Raw genomic sequence first — 12,109 nt, 5'->3', positions numbered from 1 at the left:
TACTAGTTAATTACACCTACAATCAATATACAGTATGTTTACTATTTCTCCACAGTCTAGTGTGTTCTATATGGACTTGGTCAATGTAGGACAAATGTAAATACATTTAAAGTGATGTACAGAATTTTGTGAGCAGTCTTCCTTACATTTTCTTCCTATCTGATGCTCTGTTATTTTTGTCTCCATTTGTGTGATTGATTAGAACTTCAGTTTTTCACTGTTTTTTTTACAGTAGCCTATATTTCGCTGTGGAGGCAAATAAAGAGTATTATTCAAGGTCCATCTCTAGTATGTGTCTAGAATTTTTTGTTTGTTTGTTTGTTTTTCATTGAAGGGATGATAACCTGGGCAAAGACTGGCTTTTCATTTTTTTTATTAAAATTTCAGGTAACCTAATTTATATTTAGCCTTTGTTTGTTGGCTTTATTTTTACTGTAACCCAGATCATATCAGAAGTGTCCTCTAAAGTTGGTCTGTAGAATAATTAAAGTAATTAAAATCAAAGTAGCGGCGTGTTTTTTTATCATTGGTTCAATCACGCACATAATGAGTGATGTTTCTTAGGGAGGACATGTTTTATGTTTTATAGTACTACACTGCCACTCAGTGGAAACAGTATTAAAACCACTGGCTGGGCCTGCCTGGGAAATGTTGAATTCTAACGATATGAATATAGTTTTGGCTTCACATTGAAATTCAAGTTAAAATCTTATGAGGGTAATATTTCACACATACAGTGGGTATCAATAGATCATAATTCAACTAATCCCACTTGGATCCACTGCTATAAAACCCATTTCACAGTTTGACTAAAGCACAACTTTGCTGCCTTTGGGTGCCCCTTTTCTAGATCTGTGTATGATCCAATTACAAGACTTAACCTCTCTTACAAAACATTGTATTATTAATATTTCATTCAAATAATACAAATGGTGTGATACAAATGTTAAATGGTGAACTGAAAAATCTATTAATTTATTCATAATTTTTACTATAATTTTATCTGTGCCTATATTTACTATTTTATGATGTTTGATATTTTATGAAGCCACTTTTCTCCACTATAAGAAAAACGATGAAGAAAAGTTTGTCATGATGTAAACTAAGAGCAGTACTAGTCAAAATTGGGAAAGAAAAAGTCTTCGTTTTGACTTTGTAGGTTTGACTTCACGAAATAAAGACATATTTTAAGATCTGGCAATTATGACTTACTAAATCATAATTTAGATTGTTAATTATGACTAGGGACATTTTCATGTCCTACTTTAGACTCAAACTAACTTAGTTTTCTGTTTGTTCTTTGTTTTTCCTTTCTTTCTAGTGGCAGTAATGGGCTTTCATACTCTGAACGTGTCAAACTAAATTAAAACAATTTCTGGGATTAATAAAGTAAAAAAGTCCGGACGCACGGTGACCGGTGGAGCCGCGCTCTCCGTGCTGCCCCTGAACGCCTCGGCTCTCCGCGCGTCTCCACCTCCCAGGGCGGGGCTTCTCGGAGTCGCTGCTACAGGGATACCAAGATGGAAATCCAGGGGCTTTCTGATGCCCAAAACATTCATTCTCAACATGGCGCCCTACACAGAACCATTTCGTCGCCACTTCGATCGGCGACAGGGTCGATACCCCGTTTTATTTGCACCGAAAATGGAGTGGAAGGACAACTGGATTCGTCTGAACCACAAAGTGACAACAACAACAACACCACCAGGCCGAGGACATCGTCGTTTCGCCTACTGGCGGAAAATGGCAGCGGGACGTGTTTGTCTGTTAGCAAGCTACAAGCAACCGATGAGACTGATGTTCCCGGTGGAAACGTTAGGCCGAGTGTTGGACTTCATAACGTGGACACTGACAAAGAGCATGAGCTCAGCGCCCTGCTCGGTCCTCCGCAGTCTCTCAGGACTGCCTGGAAGTATGGGGTGGAAAGCGGGGCTGGTGCGCTGCAAATGACGCTGCCTCTGTTCGAAGGGGAAGAGGAACCGATACCGCAGCGGCAGCCGACGTTACCGTTTCCAGTTTTACGGCAGCAGCGTGAGGACGGCGCCTTCAAGCAGCCTCCAGTAGCCAGCCACAGCCAGACACAGAGCCCGAGCCCGAGCCCGAGCCCTGCAGCGCCGGGGAGCTTCAGCACGGCGGCCAGGGCGGACAAAAGCCTTCAGGATCTCTACGTTGTTTTGAATGCTGTTCAGGAGAATGGCAGCGGGGAGGCGACCAGAGCAGCGGCGGATACAGCACCTGAGGACGGCCATAAAATAAGAGGTAAACAAGCAGCAGAGTGCTCTGGAGCTGGCGTCGGTCCCTGTGGCTCCATGGAGGTGAGACACTGCAGTCATGTTGTTCACTGTGACAACGTGAACTGCGGGAAAAAGACGGAGCATGATTTCAGGCCACTGAGCGAGCATCCTGCCGTGGTCGGTGCCGAGCACACGGTGTCCCACCACACGGTCGAAGATGTTGTTCTGACAAACAAATATGGCGAGAAGATTTGTGGGCAGATTTGTACAGAAAACGACGAGGCTAAACTGGTCGGGGAGTTTTCTTCGCAGTCTCGCACTGACGAGAGCAGTGTCTTGATTTCAGGGACCTCTGGTGTCGTGGAAGCCATGGACACCTCGGGTTTTCTTTCGGACCCGTCGGGTCTGCAGGACAGTGCTAACGCGGGCACGGCCTCCACAGGTCCGCCTTCCAGTGAAACCTTTTCCGGAACTATCACGATAAACAACCAAAGCATCATAGTGACCATCGAAAACGGAATACTGACTCTCGCTGCCCCGCCAGAGGGATATGTACACAAAGAGGACGACATGGTGAGCTTGAAGGAACATCTGGGTATGAAAGACCATGAGGACATTGTTCTTCTCAACTATGACAGCGGGACTAAATCCATTGGAAAGATCAGCACGCTTGCAGTATCCAGCACCAGCCAGCAGGAAGAACCCAGACCTGGTTTGTCTGTCAGTGACTCAGAGCTGGGCCTGGTGGATGACTGCTCATTGTCAGAGCTGGGCACTTCCCTGGAATCCTGTCCCATTATTAAGCAGGAGGTAGGGGCGCTGTGTGCCGTAACAGAGGCTGATTTGGTCACTGTCTCGCCCAAAGCCACTGTGGCAGACTGTGAGAATGAGGACCTCCAGTCTGTACCCCTCATCAGGTCTAAGAAAGAGACTGTGGCCTCTTTCACCTGCCCAGAACCTGGCTGCTCTAGTACTTTCCACACACGCCAGAAACTCAAGGTTCATCTGCTGAACCACGCAGAGGACCCACGTCCCTACCAGTGCACAGTGGAAGGCTGTGGCTGGGCTTTTGCCACCTCTTACAAGCTGAAGCGGCATCTTCAGTCCCATGACAAGCAGCGGCCACACATCTGCCAGTTTGAAGGCTGCGGGCGGCGCTTCACCACAGTCTACAACCTTAAGGCTCACGTCAGAGTCCATGAGCAGGATAATTCATTCGTCTGCGAGATCTGCAGCGAGAGATTTCGCAGCGCTACACGACTCACTAATCACCAGAGAGTCCACTTTGAGCCGCAGAGACCCCACAAGTGTGAATTCCCAGGTAACACAAACACACAATTTTTTGGCATTTTTAACAGATTGTCATCATCTAAGTGCTGTAAAAACAGGTATCTGGAGGGTTATTGTTTTGACTCGAATGTATGAGAAGCACATCTGAGGCTAATAAACCATATATTACATAGCCAAGTATTTGTTGTCAGTATTTGTGTGTTCAGTCTACTGTTCTCTCCCAACAGGCTGTGAGAAAACCTTCATCACCTTCAGTGCCCTCTTCTCCCACAATCGCACTCACTTCAGAGAAACGGGCCACTTCACATGCACCTACCCCGGCTGCGATAAGACATATGACAAAGCCTGTCGCCTCAAGATCCACATGAGGAGTCACACTGGTAAGCAGTTGCTAGGCTTGAGTGGCTTTGGTGTTCTTTATGTGGGCCTAAAGGTACAGTTCAGTGAACACATGAGGAGGCTAATTGAACTCCTTTGTTGTATAGTATTAAACATTTAGAATACAGAAACGTTTGAGGCCGATATGTAGTCCTTCAACACATGATGCTTTTAGTGATGCTAAGTGTTCACCCATTACAGGTGAAAGATGTCATGTCGCAGATTTCCAAAACATTATTGTTAAAAGTCTGTAGTGAACCATGTGTGAATCCTGCTACAGAGGGTCATGTGCTTATGACTGGGACAATTTTGTGGCCCAAAATTCATGTGTTAACAGCTAATCTGTTGAATCCTGTTTACTGGGAGGTAAACTAATAATTTCCTGTTTCAAGGTGAGAGGCCATTTGTGTGTGACTCAGAGGGCTGTGGCTGGTCCTTCACCAGCATGTCTAAGTTGCTCCGACACAAACGGTAAGTCAGCCATGGTCATATCTGTTTGTCCACCAGTTGTATAAGAATGTCTCACTGACCACACTCCTCTTCTTTGTGTGTATCAGGAAACATGATGATGACCGTCGCTTTGTCTGTACAGAAGAGGGTTGTGGGAAGTCCTTCACCCGGGCAGAGCACCTTAAAGGTCACAGTATCACACATCTGGGCACCAAGCCCTTCCAGTGCCACGCTGAAGGTAGGTGCAGGTACCAGAAACAAAATGTCACAAATTCACCACTACTCTGGTAATATGATCTGGTGACATTTGTGTCCTGGGTCTTTTTCTTCAGGCTGTAACGCCAAGTTCTCAGCACGCAGCAGTCTCTACATCCACTCCAAGAAACATAAGCAGGACGCCAGCACCCTGAGGACCCGCTGTCCTGTGACCAACTGCTCAAAGCACTTTTCTTCCCGCAGCAGCCTTAAGAGCCACATGCTCAAACACCATCACCTCAGTCCTGGTTAGTAGCTGTCGCTGCTGGATCATGAACATTTGGACTGACCGCTCAGTCCTCCTTTTATTAGAGGAGAAGAGACGAGCTTGAAAGTAGCTCAGTAATTTTTACATTCGGAAGAAAAAATAAAAACAACCACTGTTTGTGTGTTCAGTTGTTGATGTGTTCTTCCTGTTTGATTGAAATGTTTAATTAAATTCAATTCAGTTTTAGTTGTATAGCGCCAATTCCCAACAGAAGTTATCTCAATGCAAGGTTTACTGTCCTGTAAATTCCACACTTCTTTTCCTCCTTCCCAGATGTTTTGAGCCAGATGGAGACTACACCCGCCCTGACCCCGAGCAGTGAACTCATCAGCTCCACGCCCACAATGGTTGCTGGGTCGGGCATCACCACAGGCGACCAGCTGACCAGCTTGGACCTCACTTCTCTTTTCTCTGCTGTTCCTGGAGGGGCTGCACCCACTGCTGGAATTGGAGTGGGAATTCCTGTTGGGGGTAGCAGCTCTAACGGCACCTTCACCGTGGACCTCTCCCTGGTCAGCTCAGGCATCCTCACCATTGACCCCGCCTCAGTTGCCACCACACTCGGTACTGGCAGTAGCACCACGTTGGCCAAGGCTGTGGACCCTCTTATCTTAGCAGCCAGTGCTGACATGGGCCCCCATCACAATCTGGAGGGAACAGTAGGTGACGTCCTACCCCCACAGGGCACCCTCAACCTGGATGATGTGCAGACGGTTACCCCTGAGGCCCTAGGAACACTCACAGCTCTCACCATGCAGGGTTCTGGTGCCTCTGCGGACCTCACTCTACAGCACCCACTCAGCTCCTCCAGCTCCCTGAGTGTGGAGCCCACAACCACACTTCCTGTGGCTCCTGTGACTGAGCTGCTGGTCTCACCCTCTAAGGTGGTGGAGGTGGGGGGAACGGCTGGAGCAGGCCCTCTGCTGGGCTGTGTGGAGGTGCTCGGGCCTCAAGAAGGGGGGAAGGTCCTCACCCATTTCGTTTTCCCCAGTCCCAGCACCAGCTTCAGTCCTCAGAAAGACCCGGAACTCAGCGCTGTGTCGCCGAGCAGCTTCCTGGTCAGTTTAATGAGATTATTGAGTGAACTGAAATATTTATAACTTCTGCAGGATTTTTACATGGACATGGTACAAATTTCTGCCATTACCAGCTTCAGTGCAGTTAGTACTAATATAAATAGCCAAATCACAACAGAAGTCATCTCAAGGCACTTGACAGTGTTTAAGGTTTAGGACCTTATAAAATATAACAAATACAGAACAATATAGAAAACCCAACAACCCCTGTCAAGCAGCTCTAGGAGATAGTGGAGAGGATCCAGACTCGAGGTGGGTGGCCATCTGCCTCGGCTTTATTTGGGTGAGTGGAAAGAGGAGAGAGAAAAGAACAGCAGGCTACAAAAAACAACAAACAGCAAAACACACTGGACAGGTCAATAGGACTTGTAACTACACTCTGGAGATACACAGCTCTGAGCCCGAGGATGGCTGCAATGGAGAACAGAGAGAGGGAAACGGAGAGGAGGAAACACAACTACGGGAGAGAGAAAAGTTAATGACATGAAATGTAGCATTTGAATGGATAGATGAGAGGATAGGAGAAGAGAGGAGGGAGGAGGAGCTCGATGTATCAGTAGAGGCCCCCCAGTGCACCAATGCCGTATAGATATATATATATATATTTTTATTGACAAAATAATGGACAGATTTTTAAAAATATTAGTAATGTGTATGGTTCTGTGTGTCAGGAGAGTGGAGGCTCAGCCAGGACAGACTACAGAGCCATCCAGCTAGCCAAGAAGAAGAAGCAAAGAGGCCCATCAGCCTCCTCTGGTAAAACACACACACACACACACACACACACACAGTGATTTAATGCTCTTCATTCAGACCAGACAAAGACTAGAGATCAAATTATGGAGTGATGTTGAATTTCCCCAATCCAGGGAGTTCAGGACTGGGCCAGAGGAAAAGTAAAGGAGCAAAGGCAGCCACCAATCCAGCACCTCTGGCTCCCTCTGGTGCTCGCTATGGCGAAGGAGCCACATCAGCTAGCGGGGGCCTGGCTCTGCGTGATCCTGTCACCCAGTATGTCCAGATTCAACTGCTGCAGGTGAGACCACTAGTCTGCATGTAGATTTGATGTATTCCCATTAAAATGATAGTTGAACCTGAGTTGAGATGAGATGAGCATGTTCTAAATGAAAACCAGCAACACTGAAGCAACAACATCAGCTTCACTTGACTCATTAAATTGTGTTGTGCGTGCAGGATGACCCAGCCAGTGATGGTGACCTGGCCTTTCAGCTGAGCTCTCAAGCCTCCAGCTCCCACTCTCAGCTCACTGTCGACCTGCCTGTCAACATTTTACAGGTGACATTTCTGATGCCTCTTATTTATGTCAGCAGCTGTAATGGGAAGCAGAAGTTCCACAATGTTAAAGTGAAGTGTAGATAAAAACAAAAAAAAAAGCACAAACAAGTGAACAGTCCATTTGTTTTATACAAGTTAATTAATGTGATCACTCCTGGTTACTGTTAATGTGACTGTGTTTTCACAGGAACCTTCAGTTATGGCCGAGGACGACAACGGCTCGGACAACTCCCAGTTCACAGGAAGCACAATCAACCTTCAGGACTTGGAGTGAGCACCACAGAGGTGACAGTTCACCTCTCTGCCATTCCCTTAATGTCCACAGTTTACATCCACACACACCCTGATATGAGTCCATCAGATGGTAGTCTCACCTATTCCCAGGATCGCTGAGAAGCTTTTGAGGACATCATGTTTGAGCATGTGGGTGATTTTAGATATGCACCAATTCACCTTGAGAAGAGGCGGGAGCGTTCTTTATTCTGGAGATTATTTCTATTTTGTTTCTGTCTATAAGTGCAGTTTTTACCCAAATCAAACCTGAGAACATTCTCATGTCAGACACCAGAGGCTCCTTGTCCTTCTCTTAACACCAAGTGTCTATTCCATGGTGCCATTTACACACACGCACACACACACTGTGCCGTCTACGCTCCAGTTGCCTTACAGACACATCACACCGCACACATCTCCTCCAGCAGTTCATCTGCTTTTTTTATTGTTGTTATTTTGATTTCTTACTGTTTTTTTACAGCAACAGTCAGTTTATGTTGAAAACATGCCTGTTTACGTGTTTATATACTGTCATGAGTTACTACCTTCTTGTAAAAATTGTGTCTGCTTCTTCTTATTATTTATTGTTTAGCTGTGGGTTTACAGAATGGCAGAGCCAGAATACAGAGATGAATTAAAGAATCAAAGCACAATCAGAACACTTGGTGTGGAGATCTTCATTTCACTTAGTTTTACTTATCTGAGACAGTGTTTCACTGGGAGCACATGAACTATAACTATATAAGGATCATGATGAGATTAATGATTGTTGTGATATTAAGCAGTGTTTGTAGAAAAATGTATACTAATGATTGAATTCACAGAGTCTTGTTTGTTTCAGCTCTGTTAAAAGAGTTCATGTACATATGCCAATAAAACAATGTAAACATAATGAATCCATTATAAAGTTTGATTGAAGTTTACACTTTAATCAAGATCATTTTAAACTTGAGTAATACGACTATCACATACGACTAATCTGGTCAGCAGTGTTACTGCTGGGGATTTTTTACATTTAAACCATATTTCCCATAAACCCTTGAACGTGATGCTCTTCCTCCACATATCTTACAGGGATATGTTTGTCTTCGGGTTAAAGGGTCGGTTGTTTTTACACAGCACATTTGGGGGTGGCTGTGGCTCAATAGGTAGAGCAGTTGACTGCCAATCGCAGGAATGGTGGTTCGATTCCTGGCTGCCATGTCACTTGCCAAAGTGTCCTTGGGCAAGATACTGAACCCCTAGTTGCCCCCGGTGAGTCAGGTCAGCCATCGGTGTGTGAATGGGTGAATGAGAAGCAGTGTAAAGTGCTTTGAGTACCAGCTAGGTAGAAAAGTGCTATATAAGTGCAGACCATTTACCATTTTTACATTTCTGAACCAGTAGATGGCGTGCGTGTCATATAAGGCAACTTGTGGCTTCCACACATAGATAACACAAGGGTTAACATGTAAGCATTCACTGGGTTCTGACCTATACAGACCAAGGACATTTTTATATTTTAGGTGTCATATTCATGACAGTTTGATCTGCATGCTTAGTGACATACACGTAGTTTAACACACAAGCATGTTAGCCCTCCATGACTGTGGCACTTATTATACTTATACTTGACTACATCAGATATTTCATGCTTGCAGTTGAACCTTTTAATTAGTTTCTGTACTGTTAGCAGCCCTACTTCACACTTGTCTCTTTTCACAGAAGACGTTTTGATTTCCACTATAGGAAAAGCGCAGGTGTTACTACTACCATTACAATAACTCCCTGGTGTTGAAGTGCCTCAGTAAAATATGACAGTGGGCCAGCATGTACTAGTACTACAGCAGGACAATGAAAGTGAAAGCACCCGGTTGTTGTGACAGACATGATGAGGGTTTGTGAAAGTGTTACTTTCTCATTTAATCTGGAGCTGACAGGTGCACACCACTTTTAATGAGTTATACTAAACACACAGCTAATCCACTCTATGTAAATCCATGTCAGACTAGCAGTTGCAGCTAGTTATATTAGTTATATACTAATTGCCTTCTTCTGTGGTTTGTCAGGACGTGTTTTTAGGTGTCACTTCCAGGACCGTGCTGTGGTTCGTGTTGACTCACCGGCTCATCTGTGTAGTTGTTAAGCGTCATTAGCTCCAACTGGGTGTAACTACTACAAATCAGCTCGGTTTGTCCTCAGTTTTTGAGTTTGATTGAGTTAAATGACCAACAGCCCGGAACACTAAAGGCCACTGGATTATGAGCACTTTGGAAACACGGATGACCTACACGCTTGTGCTTTCCCTGAAAACTCCCCAGAGCTGACACTGACAGACAGCTACACCTCAGTGAGCTGCTGGTAATATGGAGGAAGAGGGTGCAGGTGGCAGCATGTTGGTGGTGGTGGAAGTTCAGTCTTACTGGAGTTTTTGTCACGGTTTCCACCTCAGTATGTGAATTGTGTAGACAGTAATTTCAGAACAACTGGTATGTGTAGCAGGTACTGGCTCTCTGAACACCCTTCCTCTCTGTCATCTGTTCAGAAACAAATCTTTGGCCTATGAGTAAATGCCCAGTGTTTGCAGTTTACAACAGATATTTGATCCTGGCAGTGAACATCATTAAATTAAATCACACTCTGTGCCACATTAGTATGTCCAAAGACCCACACATTTCTTGAGTGAGACAGGGAGCAGGACTACCTAAAACCATCCCATGAGCAGACAGACAGGAAGGCAAGCGACTAAACCTCGAATCAGTAGCATTTCCCTTTGTCCATACTGAGCCTGTAATCTGTGGGCCAGACACAGCCTGCTGGACCAGTCTCATGGCTTTTGGCTCCAGCTGTTTGATGGCTGGATTAAAAGGATAAGTGGGGTCAGTGAGACACACTGCTCTGGCTGTTTCACACCACAGTAGACCTGATCACATCCACTTATTATAGGCACTAAAATATTAAAAAAAAAATGTGGCTGACTCATGTGACATCACTGCCCTGCCACTGCTGATTACCTGCATCAGTCGGTCAGAAGCTGGGATATACCATCTCAGATGATGTTGGAGTGAGGGAAGACAAAGTCAATAGTTTTTTGGTGGGATTTGAGAAGTCCTGTTTCAATCAATGGGACCAAATATGCAAACCAAACCAAACCAAAGTTTAATGCATATAAATTAACTGTGACGTGCCATTGCTGGGCAGACATACAGAGAGAGATAACCTTTCACACCAATTAACCTAACCATGTCAACCTGCTGATTCAAACCATGAACACCTTACTGTGAGGTGACAGTGCTAACCACTACACCATCGTGCCACCCCCCTAAAATGCACATTGCTTCTATGAGCTGGCATACACTGCCTTTAATTTTAATAGATTTTTCACCAAGATCTTGTATTGATGATGGGAGAGTCAAACTGCTGCATAAAGTATTTTCCAGCACATCCCAAAGATTCTCAATGGGGTAAAGGTCTGAACTCTGTGGTGGCCAATCCATGTGTGAAAATGATGCATCCTGCTCCCTAAACCACTCTTTCACAATTTGAGCCTGATTAATCCTGGCATTGTCATTTTGGAATATGCCCGAGCAATGAGGCAGGAATAAATCCATTGATTGTTCATTCAGTATATTCAGGTAGTCAGCTGACCTCATTCTTTGTACACCTAACGTGACTGAACCTGGACCTGACCATGCAGCAACCCCAGATCATAGCACTGCCCCCACAGGTTTGTAGCGTAGACACTAGGCATGATGGGTGCATCACTTCACCGGGGCTATAACCAACTTGCACCTGGGGTCTGTAAATAATGTTTGCAAAGACTTACAAACATTTCGATAGAACTGGACGTTTAAGAACGGTAGGTAAATGTAGCTAGCCGTATTATGGGACAAAGGATGTGGCTAATGCTACTTTCTCCACTCTGTTTTGTCTCTATTTTTGTTCATAATAACACAATTATAAGTAGTAGAAAGTAACATTAGCTCGGCTCTAAGTAGGTTCTGTATTTTTACATGTCTGTCTGGTTAGAACTGTGCAAGGCTTTCTACCGAATATAGCGTCAGTTGTATGTTTATATTTTGCCAGACACACACCTAATAATGTAAAAAGGAAAATGTACTTGATGTAGTGTTGCAGGGGAGAAGAGTGGATCACGGACTGTCGGAATTGATCCTTCTTCAACCTCAGCAGTCATTTCCAGGCCAGTCAAGGGTTAATTGGTGCCCACAGACATACTGTCTTTCTAGCATCTGTCTTGTACAATAAAAGTAACCTAACCTAACCTAACCTGTCTTGCTCCGACAGTAAATGGAAAGACTTCTGTGTGGGTTGAAACATCCAACAACTGAGCACTTTTTTGTTGAGAACGGTAGCTGTGCCATGTTGATGCTATCGCAGTTAGTGAGCACAATGGTGGTAATCGGGCCATGTTTGTCTGGGGCGGGGAGTGGACCGAGGCTTGTATCAAGTGAATTCTTCTTGACGTCAGAAGGGTGAAGGATTCTGAACGGACCGTTCTGGGACACGATCAGATTAAACAGCAGAATGTGGAAAAAGGAGCACTTCTAACAGACTGAAATGTCCAAAAAGTGGTTAGGAGACCTTTAAAT

General features: G+C 45.0%; 1 protein-coding gene across 1 annotated transcript; it reads left to right on the top strand.

The window, feature by feature from the left end:
- The first annotated feature begins 1,438 nt into the window (after window positions 1-1,438).
- si:dkey-156n14.3 (zinc finger protein ZXDC) lies at window positions 1,439-8,179 on the top strand. Its single transcript, XM_026344607.2, has 10 exons — window positions 1,439-3,555; window positions 3,752-3,904; window positions 4,295-4,373; window positions 4,460-4,590; window positions 4,685-4,855; window positions 5,149-5,933; window positions 6,623-6,707; window positions 6,821-6,987; window positions 7,146-7,247; window positions 7,435-8,179. Exons 1-10 carry the CDS (start codon window positions 1,521-1,523, stop codon window positions 7,519-7,521), a joined length of 3,795 nt encoding a protein of 1,264 aa, XP_026200392.1. The 5' UTR covers window positions 1,439-1,520; the 3' UTR covers window positions 7,522-8,179.
- Window positions 8,180-12,109: the final 3,930 nt, after the last annotated feature.

This window comes from Anabas testudineus, chromosome 5 (assembly GCF_900324465.2).
Source record: "Anabas testudineus chromosome 5, fAnaTes1.2, whole genome shotgun sequence".
Taxonomy (NCBI): domain Eukaryota; kingdom Metazoa; phylum Chordata; class Actinopteri; order Anabantiformes; family Anabantidae; genus Anabas; species Anabas testudineus.
This window is presented reverse-complemented; position numbering and strand designations above follow the sequence as displayed.

Excerpts from the sequence above, each read along its gene's own strand:
- si:dkey-156n14.3 (XM_026344607.2), top strand. The coding sequence starts at position 1,521 with ATGGAAATCCAGGGGCTTTCTGATGCCCAAAACATTCATTCTCAACAT. Across the intron at positions 3,905-4,294 it reads CCACATGAGGAGTCACACTG|GTGAGAGGCCATTTGTGTGT; the intron begins GTAAGCAGTTGC and ends TCCTGTTTCAAG. Across the intron at positions 5,934-6,622 it reads TGTCGCCGAGCAGCTTCCTG|GAGAGTGGAGGCTCAGCCAG; the intron begins GTCAGTTTAATG and ends TCTGTGTGTCAG.